The 18,163-nt window shown below is 46.6% G+C and overlaps 1 protein-coding gene across 1 annotated transcript; it reads left to right on the top strand.

The window, feature by feature from the left end:
- Window positions 1-6,411: 6,411 nt before the first annotated feature.
- LOC123137534 (phenylalanine ammonia-lyase) lies at window positions 6,412-10,353 on the top strand. Its single transcript, XM_044557323.1, has 2 exons — window positions 6,412-7,222; window positions 8,338-10,353. Exons 1-2 carry the CDS (start codon window positions 6,858-6,860, stop codon window positions 10,085-10,087), a joined length of 2,115 nt encoding a protein of 704 aa, XP_044413258.1. The 5' UTR covers window positions 6,412-6,857; the 3' UTR covers window positions 10,088-10,353.
- The last annotated feature ends 7,810 nt before the right edge of the window (window positions 10,354-18,163 follow it).

Genomic DNA, 18,163 nt, shown 5'->3' with positions numbered 1-18,163 from the left:
TGTAGATATGGACCATATAGTTGTCAAAACTGTGTTACGAAGATCCTCCTTTTGTCGAATAGTGTAACCACTATATATATGTTACTCAAAATGTTGTTAGGCAAGTTCTTAAATTCTCATGGAAAGTATTAGTATCGTACACAGTTCATTGAGTTTAAGCATGTGCGCGGTAGAGCGATAGAGTAGAGGACGTCTATGTTTTCGATGTGGCGATCAACACCGATGTTCAGAAGGCATTTGCATATTAATTGTCCATATTGCAAATTTACACACGTGTTAACATAAGAGACGTATGTGTAACTTACTAATCACCGCACATGAGTACTTCGCAGACGCATCATGTACGATACTCCTAGCCACCGCAAGTAACTAGTTTGCATTTTATAAAGTTTTTTGTACACACAGAATCGCACACGAATTAACTATAGTAACTGTCTGTGTTATAATTTCTCAATGCAAACAGTTCATCCGAGTGGGCTACTTGCCGCGTGTCACACACATCTTGTTTACACAAATCGTTTGTGTTCTTTTGGATCATCGCAAATAGTTCATCTATGTAAACTATATGCCGCTTATCACACACATCTTGTTAAGTTGAACCGTTTCTGTTGTTTTTCCTAATCGAAAACAGTTCGTCCGAGTGAACCGTATGCCGTATATTACACACACCTTGATCTAGCTAACCATTTCTGTTGCATTCCTAATAGCAGACAGTTCATCTGAGCGAACATTATGCCGTATATTGCACACACCTTGATATGGCTGCTCGTTTATGTTGCTCTGTCTCATCGGAAACAGTTCATATGGATCAACCATCTCCCCTGCATCGCACACACAACTAAAATCTAAACAACGTTTGATGTGTCCACCATCGCAAACGTTTTGCATCTTTTTTGATGGTTTTTTTACATCACCATTTGCGATTAATGCATCGCACACAGTTTCGTCAAAGGGTCTCTGATTGTAGTGTCGCGTTAGTAGCATCCTGCAGTAGTGATTACACACAATCTAGCATGAGCATGGGATATTTCATATGCACTTTTCACATGACTATGTTACTTTTCGGATTTTTATCTTATGGAGAGTTATAGTTGGTGAACCTATTAACCTAGGCCCAGCTTTGATAATAAGAAAACACTTCCAAAAACTTTTACATGCGGTTTTATTTCTATTTATCATTATTCCAAAAGTACGAAAAAAATTACTATTATATTATCTTTTAATATCTTGTACTGCTTCCAAAGCTAGCAAGTTTGACACCCTTGTTAGTGTTGTCGGGGCACACATGAAGTTTATTTGTGTTACAGAGCTAATCATTAGTGTAAGAACCTTGTACCTCCATGGATTGCATTACTTTCTCATTGAGGAAAAGTCTTGTTGCTTGCTACAAACCCATGCACTTGGGGGGCAACTAGTTAATAAGCTAAAACCTAACAATCATCATTACTCTTGGAGGATGTGTGCCTCTTAGACAGTTAGAGTTCAACATGGCAATGGATACCCGCAACCCGCAAACCCGGCGGGTAAAAGCCCTATTAGGATAAGGGTTTGGGACAAATAAATACCCATGGGTTTATAAATGGGAAAAAATTGTACCCATCGGGTAAGCCGGGTATGGGTATGGGAATGCAATACCCATACCCGCGTACCCTCGTACCCGCATACCCATATACTACTTTCTTCTAACAAGTAGGACCGCTAACCTCGAACAAAATCCTCTCCCCTTTCCATGTGCATGATCTTGTTTAATTGCATTGATCTGTTTTTTGAACTCACGGTTTTGTTGATCTTATTATATAGTCTCCTTCTGTTGATTATTTCGAAGTAGGGGCTGCAGAAGTACTTTCAATAAAAGAAAATTAGAGAAAATTGTGTTTGTCTTGTAATTGAAAAAAATTAGATATGAATGTTTCTCTAAAAGATCATGTACAGGCTACTCATCCATGTATGTAACTGGACATTATTTAGTGCCATCTATTTGGTGCTTATTGCTATCCTTTCTGAAAATTAATAATATTCTTCTCATTCCAACGCACAACAAATCATCATCTATATGTGCTCAAATGCTAAAATATGGTGTGTATATATACTGAAATGTTGAAGTATACATGCTGAAATGTTATGTATATATATGCATAAATGTTGAAAAATACATGATGAAATATGAATTGGAGAAGGTGACCGAGATGGGTATTTTCACCCGCGGGTATTACCCACACCCAATCGGGTACGTGTATGGGAACAATTTGAAACCCGAGGTGCGGGTACGGGTACAAGTATGGCAGAAAATAATGAGACGGGTACGGTTTTGGGCGACCATTACGCGCACCCAAACCTGGCAGGTGCCATGTTGAGTTAGAGTGTCACTTGAGAGACTTTAAGGTGTGAAGGAATCAAGAAGTTCATACAATGCTCAGAGATTGCCTTCTTCGTGAAGATCTACTTTGAGCGAGGCTTACTTAATGGTTGCCATGGTAGGGAAGGCATGTTATATCTTTGGTGGTCAACCTAGCCAAGACCTTTGTGGTCCTAGGACTTGTGCCTCAACCTCCACCAAATAGTGTAGGTTTCGCTAATAGTATGAACCTCGGGAAATGTCTCAGTGTTTGTGCTTCCTTTTCCTTACTAGTTACTTATTTCTAGTTTCACTTCTCCTCTTTCGCTTGTAGACTTGCATGTTAGACAACTAGGAATAATTAGCTTAAAACTCACCAACGAAAAGGGTTAATTTTCATAACTATGTATTCACCATTCCCTCTAGACACCATCTTCGATCCTACATAAGGGCATCCATATCTTCTAGTTGGATCATAATAAGGGTATTATCAACATGTTGAAACCATGTCCCTCCCCAACCACACCCTCAAATTAGTGTATTATCAACGTGTTGAAACCATGTCCCTACCAACCACACCCTCAAGTTAGGTGTAACATCACCCCCTTGATTTTCCCAGATGCCTAGCAATTATGGAATTGTTGCTAATGCATTGACAACAAAGTTGAAGATGAGAATGTTGATCTCAAAATTGAAGAAGAGGTCATTAACCACAAATTTTAAAAGAAAGGCATTCTAATAAAATGGGGCCACCACAATGTTAATATTTCTAGCTTCCCGAGACTACATATGTGGAATATCTAACCCAAGGAAAAGTCATTCTTCAAAGTCACTCCAATAAAAAAGGATCAAATAACCAATCAGAATCCTTATCCAAATCCAGGTGCGCTTGATCTCGTGAATCACCTCATCGAGAGGATGGACTGCATCAAGAATAAACCATCCTAGGATACAATTAATTTCAGCTAAGTGGATAGCCTAACTAGTCACCGGGGATAATCAAGAAGCAAAATATTTAAATGTGAAATTTAAAAGAACGCGTTAATGGGACAACATATTATGCAAGTTAGAGTCTTGTTGGAGCCACATTGTTTGACCGAACCAACTGTTAAGCTATTCATCAATCTTATCTCTGTAAAGCCAAGTACACACCACTTCTAGATGTAATTTCGGGTTGTTTACAACAAAAACATAATTATATAAGCAAAGGTTTTTAAGTCGCGCTAGAAGGCATTATATAAATAGTGTTACAAGACTTTCTTTTGCCAAAGTTGATCATCAGGAAGGTCTAAAGCAACATTTATCTACTTGAGTTCGAGACAATTTTCTTGACCAATCTATAAACTCATCCTAAATCATACTACATATATTCTTGATAGAATACACAAATGAGACATATAAATTAACACGACATGCAAACCACCTCATTCACGCAATGCACTCGGGTGCCAAGATTTGGCATGACATATCTTCCACATAGTTGCTCGACAAAAAAGAGCTCACCTAAAATAGGTACCGACAAATCGAGAGACACTGGCACTCTCAAACTTTCACATGGCCCTTGAGGGTAGAACCATTCACGTTATCCGGCCCACATAAAGGCAAAATAATCAAACTTGTGGCAGACGACTCTTTCCAAAGGTAACCCAACATCTATTTAAGGTGTCGCCCTTCTTTTCCCCATCACCCTTCTGATATACATACTTCTTCGTAAATCGATGTGCCCCGAGGGCGGAACTACTAGGAGAGTAGTCAGGGCTCCAGCCCGCCGTATAGCCTACCTTATTCATCCATCATGGAATCTCAAGGTCATAAGGTCTTTAAAACATGGATCACAGGTACAACACTTATTATGCCATCTTTTTCTCATAGATCCCGTGTTTCCGTTTCTCATGGTAGAAGTCTGCATCTTCCAAGAGTACTACTTTGAGATAGTTAAACAGTCACTTCAACGTTTGGATCGTCTATGATAAATTACATGGTTTCTAGGCCGACGAATAGGCTACTTCTTTCGATAAACTAAATAAGGATGACATAATTCCTTCTATTTTCTCGAATATGCACGAGTGTGCATATCATATATTAAAGAAGGAAAGGCATAGAAAGCCTCGACCAGTCATTTACAAAGGTGTGAACCTTACACCAATAAGTACAACTCCACCTCACGCACGTTAACTAGGCTACTCCTCCCCACTCACCCACCTAGCTAAGCCTGCAAACACAGCCTCTACATTACCTTTGTAGAGCCCTGCCATCGACCAGCTCCTACCCTCTTTCTCAATTCTCTTTATAAGCCTCTACATTCCTCCTATTTCCTTGTGAGGAAAATTTGACATAAAGTAGGAGTATAAAGATATGCATACCGTTGTCTACGTACTAAGAAGGTCCATGAAGGATGTATTTATTGGAAATGAACAGCTTGTTGGGCTGAGAAATTGTTAGACCGCCCGATTAAAACCTATAGTAACGAAGATCTCAAACATGTCGCCCGATTAAAACCTGCAATAACTAAGAAGTGATAAAAAAACTCGGCAACTTGGAAATAAACTCACAAGCTAAGTAGCGATTTGAAGGAGATTGAAAGTGGGAAGAATATATTCTAGTTGGCCATCTTCGACAACGAGCGGGGAGACTTCAATAGGGATGCACATGCTTTAGAGAAATTTTCATCCTCCCATAGCGAGGGTTGACATGTTTGGTTTTCAGGGCCTCCGGATCCCGCTTGTATCCCTTTAAACATTACTGAGCAATAAAACTCTTTTATTCTCTAAAAAAAGGCAATTATACTGGTAAATCTGATGATGTACCACTAGTTAACTAGAGCAAATTAAACTATAAAAAAGTTGAAGTAAAAGTCTGAAACCGATGAAGATCCATGTTCCTTCACGCATACCTTAGCTTTTTAGCTGTTAAAGTAAAACAGAAAGCATTACATTGTGCCAAAACACATTTGTTCTTTTATACTCCCTCCGTTCGGAATTACTTGCCGCAGAAATGGATGTATCTAGACGCATTTTAGTTCTAGATATATCCATTTCCGAGACAAGTAATTCCGAACGGAGGGAGTAGGTAGCTGTTAAAGTAAAACAAAAAAGCATTACATTGTGCCAAAACACATTTGTTCTTTTATAACACCGTCCGTCCCTTGTCCAACACATGCATGTATCCTACGATCATCCCATCCCTTTCCTCCTGTCAGGAGCAAAATTAGGCACTTTTGCTTGTCCAAGCCCATAAGCAAGCCTGAAACTTAACCGAATATGTTCCAGGCTTCTGTTTTCCAAGGCACAAAAAATGCATTTTCTAGGAAGTGACCCGCAGCTGCTTTTGATAGCACGACACTGTTCTTTGGTAGTGTCCATCCGATCATTTTAGAACCACTGGAGCCTTACCAAGTTTCAATGAGTGGATGGGAAGAAGAGTGTTGTAATGAGCGGTGCGGAGGCAAGGTTATATGTGTGCAAGCAAGCAAGACAGTTGCGAACACCGACGCATATCCAACTGTATAGGCCGAACAAAGACGAAATCCCACGGATTTTAGTAATTCAGTGGGCGCACCAAAGTTACCTCGCCAACAACTTCAGTGTCTACTCTTTTTTTTTCTTTTTTTTTTGCGAATAAACTTCAGTTTCTACTTGATTTCCTCCTTTTCCACTCAGAAAAAGAAACTTGATTTTCCTTTTCAGGGTTGGTGAGGCTGTTTCTCCCTTCTTCTTTTTCTCTGCTCCTCGCTCCCTCGTTTAGCTTTCTCGTCAGTAGAAACAAATTTAAAAAATGTTTTCTTTTTTTTCCAGGACGAGTGTATGGATGAAGAAAGATAAAAGATATTTTTATGATATACTCCCTCCGGTCCTTTTTACTCTGCATATTAGGTTTGTTTAAAGTCAATCTCATCCAACTTTGACCAAGTTTATATAAAAAATTATTGATATTTACATAACAACATCAATATCATTAGATTCATCTCGGAATATATTTTCATATTATATTTATTAGATATTATAGATGCTAATAATTTCTAATATAAATTTGGTCAAACTTAGTTAAGTTTGACATTCGGCAAATTCAATGTGCAGAGTAAAAAGGACTGGAGGGAGTACTAGATATGTATTTGTAGCTGTTTCCGGATCCTAGGATTTCTCTCTTAATCTTCCCTGTATTTAGTAACCGTGCTGTTCTCTTCTCCTCGACCTCATAGTAGGGGTGTAATTAAGCATTAATATTCTCTTAGGAAAGTTATAAGTAGAATATTAGCAAAAACTTTGGCAGATCCAGCGTATCAGTCACCAACCAACCCACTAGGCAGTAGCAGTGCGGCAGAGAGGAGGAGGCCGCTCGATGGATAGGGGTCCTCGCCCACCTAAACCCGCCTACCTCGCCACCCCTGCGCTATTTAAGCTGCCACTCCGCTCCCGTTTCCCTCCAAGAAGAGCTCACCACCATCTCCTCCGGCTCTTCTTCGGCTCTCCTGCTCCTCCTCCTCCGCGCAGTTCGCCGGCCACCAGCACCACCCACCGAGAGAATGGCAGGCAACGGAGCCATCGTCGAGAAGGACCCGCTCAACTGGGGCGCGGCGGCGGCCGAGCTCACCGGCAGCCACCTCGACGAGGTGAAGCGGATGGTGGCGCAGTTCCGCGAGCCCGTGGTGAAGATCGAGGGCGCCAGCCTCCGCGTCGGCCAGGTGGCGGCCGTGGCCCAGGCCAAGGACGCGTCGGGCGTCTCCGTGGAGCTCGACGAGGAGGCGCGGCCCCGCGTCAAGGCCAGCAGCGAGTGGATCCTCAGCTGCCTCGCCGGCGGCGGCGACATCTACGGCGTCACCACCGGCTTCGGCGGCACCTCCCACCGCCGCACCAAGGACGGGCCCGCCCTCCAGGTGGAGCTCCTCAGGTAGTAACCAATTCACCCCCAAATCCTTTGTTTTCCGCAGCTGATCGGCGTCCAGATCATGCATGTTTACTCACTCCATGCGTTGGGCCCATCCGTCAGTCAAATAACTAGTATGAAAAATTTCGGTGTTTTAAGCAAAGCAAACAAAAAAGTGCTAGCTTTTGCCTAGCTGTAGCCTCCTGGGATTCATGTGCCGTGGCATGCGCAGCCATGGAAAGGAGCCTGGCAAAAATGGAAACAAAATACCACAGTAAATACATCCTCACGTAGTCCGTCTCATGGTAGTGGCCAGACCCGTTACCTCATGCAGGTGTGTACATCAGCACGTCCTGATGAGAAACGGAAAATAGACAGATCATAGGCATTTAAAGTCGAGGCTTTAAACTGCGTGCCATGCCGTGCTTGCTGCATAGTACATCGACGGTGACAAGTTGATGGAAGCAAGCAGGACGCAGAGACGCACGCAGTATAGTAGTGAAAAAGAAATAAAGAAACTAAACAAGAGGCAGATCTAATTAAGCGGATGTGGACCGTGCCGGGGCTTCGTCGGTCAGTTGGTTCGCGTCGCGTCGCGTTCCTGCCCCGCGAGAGGCCGGCCGGGAACATGCACAAGCACATGCGTCCCCGATAAACTAGTCACGCGTAGGACACCTGCGCCTGTGCCGGCCGGGTGAATTGGCATGCTCAGCCAAAATGTGCCAAGGAAAAGGTATAAACTGGACAGTGAAGTTGCCTAGATGAACATGCTTATAGGCTGTGTAACCCATCAAGAAGTTTTCTGTGTCAAAAAAAAAGTTTTCTGTGTCGCAAAGAAAAGGTATGAACTCTTTAGATATACAACTTTCAGAAAATATCTTTAGATACTCATTGTATGCAGTGTAGATCTAGTCCTCTGCCAGTTAGCAGGGAGCCAAGTCATCCATCATATCCAAACACACACAAAAAAAATTGTTTACTACTTCTACGTTGTTTGAGCATCATGGTCTGGCTTTCAGCAATAACAGAGGGCATGATCCAGCGACTAACTCTACCGCCACGTACATCTCCGTCCTTCTGTTATCTGTTACTTCACCTGCAACTAACGAACCATGTGCACGTCGCTGTCTTCCGTACAGGCATCTGAACGCCGGAATCTTTGGCCCCGGCGCCGATGGCCACTCGCTGCCGGCGGAGGTGTCCCGTGCGGCCATGCTCGTGCGCATCAACACCCTCCTCCAGGGCTACTCCGGCATCCGCTTCGAGATCCTCGAGGCCATCACCAAGCTCATCAACACCGGCGTCAGCCCCTGCCTACCGCTCCGGGGCACCATCACCGCCTCCGGCGACCTTGTGCCGCTGTCCTACATCGCCGGTCTCATCACCGGACGCCCCAACGCGCAGGCCACCACTGTTGACGGGAAGAATGTGGACGCCGCCGAGGCATTCAAGGCCGCTGGCATCGAGGGCGGCTTCTTCAAGCTCAACCCCAAGGAGGGTCTCGCCATTGTCAACGGCACGTCCGTGGGCTCTGCGCTTGCGGCCACGGTGCTGTTCGACTGCAACGTCCTTGCTGTTCTCTCCGAGGTCCTGTCCGCCGTCTTCTGCGAGGTGATGAACGGCAAGCCCGAGTTCACCGACCACCTCACCCACAAGCTCAAGCACCACCCCGGCTCCATCGAGGCCGCGGCCATCATGGAGCACATCCTGGCCGGCAGCGCCTTCATGGGCCACGCCAAGAAGGTCAACGAGATTGACACGCAGCTCAAGCCCAAGCAAGACAGGTACGCGCTCCGCACGTCGCCCCAGTGGCTCGGCCCCCAGATCGAGGTCATCCGGTCTGCCACCAAGTCCATCGAGCGCGAGGTCAACTCCGTCAACGACAACCCCGTCATCGACGTCCACCGTGGCAAGGCGCTCCATGGCGGCAACTTCCAGGGCACACCCATCGGTGTGTCCATGGACAACACCCGTCTCGCCATCGCCAACATTGGCAAGCTCATGTTCGCGCAGTTCTCGGAGCTCGTCAACGAGTTCTACAACAACGGGCTGACCTCCAACCTGGCAGGCAGCCGCAACCCGAGCCTGGACTACGGCTTCAAGGGCACCGAAATCGCCATGGCTTCCTACTGCTCTGAGCTCCAGTACCTTGCCAACCCGGTGACCAATCATGTCCAGAGTGCCGAGCAGCACAACCAGGACGTGAACTCTCTGGGCCTTGTGTCGGCCAGGAAGACCGCCGAGGCTGTGGACATCCTCAAGCTCATGTCCTCCACATACATGGTGGCGCTGTGCCAGGCCATCGACCTCCGCCACCTGGAGGAGAACATCAAGACCTCCGTGAAGAACTGCGTGACGCAGGTGTCGAAGAAGGTGCTGACCATGAACCCCACCGGCGACCTCTCCAGCGCGCGCTTCAGCGAGAAGAGCCTCATCACCGCCATCGACCGCGAGGCCGTGTTCAGCTACGCCGACGACGCCTGCAGCGCCAACTACCCACTGATGCAGAAGCTGCGCGCCGTGCTCGTGGACCACGCGCTCACCGCCGGCCCCGGCGAAGCCGAGAGCGAGGCCACGGTGTTCTCCAAGATCAACAAGTTCGAGGAGGAGCTGCGGTCGGCCCTGCCGCGGGAGATCGAGGCCGCCCGCGTGGCCTTCGAGAACGGCACCGCGCCCATCCCCAACCTGATCAAGGAGAGCAGGTCGTTCCCGCTGTACCGCTTCGTCCGCGAGGAGCTCGGCTGCGTGTACCTCACCGGCGAGAAGCTGCTGTCCCCCGGCGAGGAGTGCACCAAGGTCTTCCTGGGCATCAGCCAGAACAAGCTCATCGACCCCATGCTGGAGTGCCTCAAGGAGTGGAACGGCGAGCCCCTGCCCATCAACGTCTGAAGCATCGTCCGCGCCACCGTGGAGGAGAGGAGGAGGAGGAGGCTTCCAGAGTACATCCAAAAATAAGACGCTTAATTCGTTCGTGCATGTTCTTCTTCAGTTCCTATCGCCTTTTGCCTTTGGTTGTTCGTGCGTTGGTGTTGATCGACGTGTGGCGTTGTTGTTGATTGTGTAGCTGCTCTGCCGCAGCTTTACCTAAAGATATTGTCGTTGTATTTTGGGGTGAATCATGCTAATACTATGTGGCTTCTTTTTTGCTTGTATTATTATTACTGTCCTAGTAAAAATGTTTTGCTCCTATATAATACTCCCTCAGTTGCCAAATATAAGTCTTTTTAGATATTTCAACAAAAGACTATATATGGAATAAAATGAGTGAATCTACACTTTAAAATATGTCTATGTGCATTCGTATGTTGTAGTCTATTTAAAACCTCTAAAAAGACTTATATTTAGAAACGGAAGGAGTACAATATACCTGTATTTGCTCTGGGTGAATCTTTGGTGCTTATGATTGCAGAAATCTAGCTTTTCAGATTGCCTTTCTCCACACTGTTGGCTGCGAATCAAGTTTGTCACCTCACACTTGAGCCATCAGATGACTTCCATTTCACCCATTCTTAGCTAGTGAAGCTTCTAAACCAGTTAAGAGCACTTAACAGTACTAGCTTCCCTTCGATTGGTTCAAAAGAAGCCACTTGGCAGACTGATCCATCCATATTATGTAGCTGCAAGATTTGTCCTCTAGGTGTCAGTGTGAGCGCCTGACTTGCTCTTTTTATTTTTATTTTATTTATTGAGATCGCCCGTGACTTGCTAGCCGGTTTTAAATTTCAAGATATTTCAGTCATAACCAAAATCACTGAATTTTTCAGTTTTCACTCCGGCCAAAGGACCGAAGCTTTCCACTTGAATTTGGTTCAGATTCCACCTTGTATTTTGAAATTTCAAATAATAGTTTAAGATTATTTGAACACTAATTTGTGTGTACGACCGTAATCGCTGAAATATTCTGACCAAAAGGCAATTGCTTGAGTATCTACCAAGGTACCGATAGAAATGAAATTTATGAAGTTTCGATTAAATGAAAGTGAAAACCATGCTCGCTATAGTATAGTTAAGTATGGCAAAAGGCCATTTGCTCAAGTTGCATTGATGATAATGATGATTGCTGCTATGGGCGCGCCGTCCCCGACTCGTGCCGGCGCTGCTACGTCATCCTTGGCTCCTGCAGAAGCCCCGCCACCCTCAGCTGCGACTGCTGAAGCGTCGTCCACGTCTCCTGCTGGCTCCATCACATCGTCCTCGACTCCTGTGAAAGCGGCGCCGTCCTCAAATCCTGTCGGCATTTCGTCGGAACTGGGCACGGAGCCACCTGTTTCGTGGAGCTCTCTTATCGGCGACGAAGAAGGTGAAGATGACGACGAGCTGGCCCCTCCGCTTCCGGCTACTCGGGCGGACATGACGTGTGATGCAGATTCATGTGGAGGTTGGCAAGAGGTGTTGCCGCAGCGCAACATGCAGTGCCAGGACTCACTGGCCCCTGCATTGGCTCCCCGTCCTGTCCCCGCTTGGCTTCATGGTAGATGTTGCAGATGCCTCCTTCCTGGTCACCGTGCAATGGTTTGTCGAGATCCTTTTAGGTGTTCTCGGTGCCTTGAGAATGGTCATCGAGCTCGTGAGTGCCGCAATGTCTGGCGTCCCCTCAGCTTCTTGGGGAGCCCTACTGTGTCGTTGTTGCCTCGCGTTCCCGTTGGGCACCAACAAGTTTCAGCTCCTCACAAGGTCCAGAAAGAAGCCTCACCCCTCTCGAAGACATTTTGTCGTGATTCTTGGGCATCGATCGTTGCTACTTCTACTGGCTCAGTGGCCTCGGCGGATATCCTGGTGCGGCCTACCTTGGGGAGCCAGGCCGAGCTGCTGCGTTCTGAGCTGCTTGGTATGGCTTTCTTTCGGTTCGAGGAGACGGTTCAACCTCTGCGTGATGTCGTTGACTACATACAAGGTTGGATGTTGCGGATGGAGAGCTTCATGGAGCGTGCTGAGGCTGCACTACGCGAGCTCTCCCTGGCGCTGATAGTATTGCAGAATGCTCATGTGTTGCGCCCTTTGGTTGTGCCTGGTGACAGCTTCGAGATCGAGAGGGGAGCTGAGCTTCATGGTTGCTTCTCCCCTCGTGCTAGAGCCAGGTCATCGTCGTCAGCCTCTGAGGGATTAGACAATGATGTGGTTGTTACTCCGGTGCTACAGATCATGCCTGAGCTTCGGGAACTGTGTGGGGGCCGGTTCTGCCTTTGTCCGTCAAACACCTGAAGGTAGACCTGCCTGAGATCTCGATTGTGGCTTTACCGCCAGCATCATCCCTGGAGTCTAGCAAGATAATGGATGCCGAGGAGTGTGTTGATTTCGACGTTGCAATCTCTCGCTCGCCCAAGTCCATTGGGTGTCAGGCACCGTCTAGCCTACCTCTCGGTGTCATGGAGCACAAAGTTTTAGATGTTGCTGCCCTTCCCTCATCTGCGACCATCGATCAAGTGATGCCTGTGAGTGGCATGACCATTGAGCCAAGTGCGTGGGCACCTACTCCAAATTCAATGATCTCTTCGCGAAAGAACTTTGTGACTTGCTTGCTGGTGTGGAGGTTGCTAGACCTGGTTTGGGCAGGTCAATTGCTTGCCTCCTGACGGGGACGCCAATAAAAGGCAAACAAAAGAAGGTAGGCAAAGGCAAGAGTGGCGCCATAGGCAAGGCGTCTCTTGCTGCTTGATGAATGATCTTCGGTCTCTCGGCCCATCCTCTTGGATTGGGTTGTCGTTGTGTGTTGGGAGGTGTCTGACGTCTTGTGTCAAGGAGTTCTTGTCGGGGGTCATTTGGCGTAGGAGCAGTGTCAGGGTTTGTGGATTTTGTGTTTTCCAAGAGTCTAGTGGTTGCCGCCTGTGCGGTTGTGAGTTTTTTGCCACATGAGTAGTTGGTCATTGCTTCGTTTGTATTGGTTTTCGTCCGGTTTTTCATTAATTAACTGGATAGTTCTTTTTTTCTTAATTAATTGATGAGGTAAAATTTTTGACTCCGTTTCGAAAGAAAGATAATGATGATTGCTAGTAGTGGGCAAGCACAAATGCGCAAATGGATTGCGAAGCCAATCGCCCATGGGCTCGCCACTCCTACCTACCACACGCGACAACAGCATGACGAGAAAGAATTGCCGTTGGGTAGCTGCCGTGCTGGTAGTTTGAAAAATGCCCAGTTCGCTTTCAAGCTTGGCTCTCCCTCTCGCGTTGAAATCAAAGGCAGCCACTTGGCTCGGCATCATCTGCTTCCCTTATCCGGTCACCGCTGCTACGTTGGTCCTCAAGTGCGGTGACACAAATATATGGAACAAAACTGCCTCTGGATCAACCCTCTATTAATGTACGTCTTCTTCGCTCCTCTGGATCAGTAGAGCAGGGCAGCTCCCTCATATGCAGATTTAATTTTACTCCCATCTCCTTCAAACTCACTTCAGTCTATGGGCCTACGAGAAGTAATCTGAAAGACTCTTTCTTCCAAGAGCTTGTGAGCCTCAAGCCTGCACAGGGCACTAGATGGCTAGTGACGGAAAGCTTCAACCAAGTTTATCGTGCCCGGGACAAAAACCGTGCAAATGTGGACCGCTCTCGCTTGGTGCGCTTTCGAAATGCCCTTAACTCCTGTGAGCTGAAAGAAATCCATCTACAAAATCGAAAGTTCACTTGGAGCAACGAACAGACTAATCCGACTTTGAGCAAATTAGACTCTTTTTTCTGCAATGAGGAATGGGACCTAGATTTCGGCACACACATTCTCCATGCCCTGTCGTCCTCGCTCTCGGACCATTGCCCGCTCGTGTTGGCTAGCGACAAGGGGCCAAAACGGCCAAAATCTTTCCGTTTTGAAAACTTCTGGACTAAAATGCCTAACTTCAAGAAGATCGTCCAGGATGCCTGGAATGAGGAAACCACCCACTCTGAGCCCTATCAAGTGCTTTTCCACAAGCTCAAGAGAACAAGTCAGTGTCTTCGCAAGTGGAGCAGGTCCATTTTCTCGAACCACAAAATCCATCTCCACATGGCCCTTGAGATCATCCTCCGTCTCGACATCGCGCAAGAACAAAGGACACTATCAACAGGTGAACGAATCCTGAGAAAGAATCTTAAGAGAAAGGTTGTGGCCTTGGCGGTTCTTGAGCGGGCAAGGAAAAGGCAAAGCTCGAGAATTAAGTTACTCAAAGAAGGGCATGCAAACACTCGTTTTTTTCACCTTCGTATCAATCATCGACGAAGAAAGAACTTCATCCACCGTCTTAAGCACAATAATGGCTGGGTTACGAGCCATGATCACAAGAAAGAAATTATTCAGAGCCACTTTAGGAAAGCCATTGGGAAAGCCCCCCCGCGCTCCAAGGACTTTAACTGGGCCTGCATCCCGTCGTCTTCCTGCGACCTCTCGGACCTTGAGACACCATTCACCGAAGAGGAGGTCCGTTTGGCGATCCAAGAGCTCCCAGGAGACAAAGCTCCGGGCCCGGACGGATTCACTGGAGTTTTTTTCAAAGTATGTTGGGACATCATTAAGACGGAGATTATGCTTGTGATCAATAATTTCTCCAATCTGCATGTGAACAACCTCCATTGGCTCAACTCAGCCAACATTGCCCTCATCCCAAAAAAAGATGGGGCTGAAGACATGTCCGATTTTCGGCCTATCAGTCTCATTCACGCGGTTGCAAAGATCATAGCTAAGATGATGGCTACTCGGCTAGCCCCTCACATGTCCGCGCTCGTCTCCAACACACAAAGTGCCTTCATTAGGAAAAAGAAGTATCCACGACAACTTCATGTATGTCCGCAGCTTGGCCCGCAGACTCCACCGTACCAAATCCCCTACTTTGCTTCTCAAGCTAGACATCAAGAAAGCCTTCGACTCGGTTAGGTGGGATTACCTTATGGACTTGCTGCGCCACCATCACTTCCCAAGCCGGTTCTGTGATTGGATATCTGCTCTCCTTTCCACGGCCTCCTCCAGAGTTCTACTCAATGGTGTTGCTGGCGACCCAATCACGCATGGATGTGGGCTTCGGCAGGGGGGTCCTCTCTCCCCTCTGCTCTTTGTCCTTGCCATTGATCCCCTGCACCATATCCTAGCCAAGGCTACCGCGCAAGGCAACCTCCATCCACTCCGTGGCAACCCCATCCGGGCCTCCTTATACGCTGACGATGCGTCCATCTTTGTGGCTCCTTTTTAAGGAAGATATACAATTCCTCGCTTCAACGCTTTCTGCCTTTGGTGAAGTCATTGGATTAGTCACCAATTGCAACAAGAGCTTAGTTGCGCCCATCCGTTGTGCCGACTTGGACCTTGATGACATCCTTCAGGCTTTCCCGGCGGTCCGGACATCTTTCCCCTTGCGGTACCTTGGCCTTCCCCTGTCGGTCACTAGACTCAAGCGCATACACTTTCAGTATCTTGAGGACAAGATTGCGGGCAAGCTGCCGCCTTGGTCGACTATGCATGTTGTGACCCCTGGACTCATTGTTTTGGTCAAAGCTGTCCTCACAGCCATTGCGATCTACCATCTCACGCCGATGGAGCTCCCTGCTGAGGTGTGGAAAAAGATTGACAGCCTGCGACGTGCTTATCTTTGGGCTGGCTGTGACAAGGTGTCTGGTGGAAAGTGTAAGGTTAATTGGGAGCATGTTTGCAAGCCGAAGATCTTCGGTGGCCTGGGTGTGCTCAATCTTGAGAAATTTGCGACCGCCCTTCGTCTTCGTTGGCTTTGGTTCGAATGGGCTGACCCTCCCAAAACTTGGATGGGGATGGAAACGCCCTGTACTGATACGGACAGAGATCTTTTTTCAGCATCCACAATTGTGACCGTTGGTGATGGCAAAAAAGCAAAATTATGGGAGTCATCTTGGCTCAATGGCCTCCGACCTAAAGATATCGCTCCTAAAATCTTCCAAATATCCAAAAAGAAGGCATGTTTGGTTTGTAAGGCTCTTGACAACAATTTCTGGGTCCGGCAAATTGACATTTCACAGGGGCTCACTTTGGCACATATCCAGGAGTTTGCGGTCTTATGGGAATTGGTTACTGAAGTTGCTCTCAATCCGGATAGGAAGGACACCATTTCCTGGAAATTCACTTCCAGTGGTGAATATTCGACGGCTACAGCGTACATGGCACAATTCGAGGGCCTAGTTCTCAGCCCAACTGCTCTCACAATCTGGAAGAGTTGGGCTCCCCCAAAATGCAAGGTCTTCACTTGGCTTATCATCCAAAACCGTGTGTGGATGGCGGATCGATTACAACGGCTAGGATGGCCAAACTGTGGACTTTGTCCCCTATGCAAACAAGTCCAAGAGTCCGCCTCCCATCTCCTCTTCCAGTGTAGGTTCACTACCCGTGTCTGGCATGCGGTGGTCGCCTGGCTCGGCATGCAGGACCACTCGCCACTGATTTGGCGCCATGAAGACACGGTTCAAGATTGGTGGCTCAAGACGATAAACTCTGGAGGGCACATCAAGAAAGCCGCTGCCTCTGTTCTGATGCTTGTCATGTGGAAAATGTGGAAGGAGCGGAACGCAAGAGTCTTTCGCAACACGGCTTCACCGACCACCATTATTGTTGCCAAGATCAAAGAGGAGGCCCATCTTTGGGCGTTGGTGGGAGCCAACCACCTGAGTGAGCTTATGTCGCCAGAGTAATCTTTTTTTATTGCCGCTCTGCGGCTCTTGTTTAAACCTTCTCCTTAATTAATAAAAGTGGCAAGTCTTTTGCCTTGTTTCAAAAAAAAAATGGCTGTGTGCATCACCTGATGCAGATCTATTTCAGTTCACCTAATCTGTGTTAGAGTTTCAGTGACATAATAGTAGTTGGTCGTGCACTCATGTTCTCATCCGCTAACTGTTAGTACTCCCTCCGTAAACTAATATAAGAGCGTTTAGAATACTAAAATAGTGATCTAAACGCTCTTATATTAGTTTACAGAGGGAGTAGCATATTGGACCGATCAAAAACTTTTCTTCTCAAATTATAATGTGATGGCAACTCAACACATCTCGACAACTTTGCTGTTTACCTACCACGGTTCCTACCCGGCACCAAACAAGGTATCCAATGGGCAAAACAGGGGAACAAAAGAAAACAGCACAGTACAAAGGCATGTGAATAGATCATGTTTTTCGATTAGACATTATCGTAAAATGATTTTCTAATAATTAATTAATGTTCCAGCTTATTGTGATTGAACCACTCTGACCAACCTTAGGTTGTTCATTCAGCGAGAATAAGTGAGATGCCAGTGCTGGGTCCCAAGAAATGCTGAAAACAACACAATTTTACAATATGCAATCTACCAACCACAGCTTGCTTGCAGACAATAACAAGAGCTACTAATCAGTGAATAAACTCAAACAAGCTATCGACGACATACTGCCTGAGGTTGCCCCAATGGTATGATCTGTTCTCCTGACCGAGTTTTGAGGCAGAGGGTTCCAGCTAAGCTTCAATGACGTAATGATAACTTTATTAATAAACATATTTGAAGACTTTCACCAGTAACATTATAATGCTTATAAGGATTTGTTCTAAGGAACTTATATGCAACAGGGAGGTGAGGTGATTAACCTGTCAAAGTCTTGGTCAGTGGATGAGTGGGCTACTTATTGATGGAAGGTGGATACAAGTCACACACTCGAAGACAGCTAATGGTACATGTGGAGCATTATTATTTCCAAAACCATGTAGAGCATTATCTAGAGGCCCCTTGTTTTGAATCATTGAACTGAAAAAACAAGTGTAAGACTGAAGATATGAATGTCATGTTAATCTATTCATTGGATACCTACGACCAAGTAAGAACGGTCGCTTCGTTCAGAAAGAAATTAAGGATAAACTGTCTCTGCAATAATGGGTCTCCGGACGATCCAATTAAGATGCTAGAACATGTAGAGGCTCTATTTCGTATGGGTTCAAATGACACATAAATTGACAAAATAATATTTCATATTCCAAATCTGCATCTCAGTGGCATACCACTGTTAGATGTGTATAGTT

This window comes from Triticum aestivum, chromosome 6B (assembly GCF_018294505.1).
Source record: "Triticum aestivum cultivar Chinese Spring chromosome 6B, IWGSC CS RefSeq v2.1, whole genome shotgun sequence".
Classification (NCBI taxonomy): domain Eukaryota; kingdom Viridiplantae; phylum Streptophyta; class Magnoliopsida; order Poales; family Poaceae; genus Triticum; species Triticum aestivum.
Note: the sequence above shows the minus strand (reverse complement) of the source record. Positions and strands in the feature narration are given on the sequence as shown.

Excerpts from the sequence above, each read along its gene's own strand:
- LOC123137534 (XM_044557323.1), top strand. The coding sequence starts at position 6,858 with ATGGCAGGCAACGGAGCCATCGTCGAGAAGGACCCGCTCAACTGGGGC. Across the intron at positions 7,223-8,337 it reads CTCCAGGTGGAGCTCCTCAG|GCATCTGAACGCCGGAATCT; the intron begins GTAGTAACCAAT and ends TCTTCCGTACAG.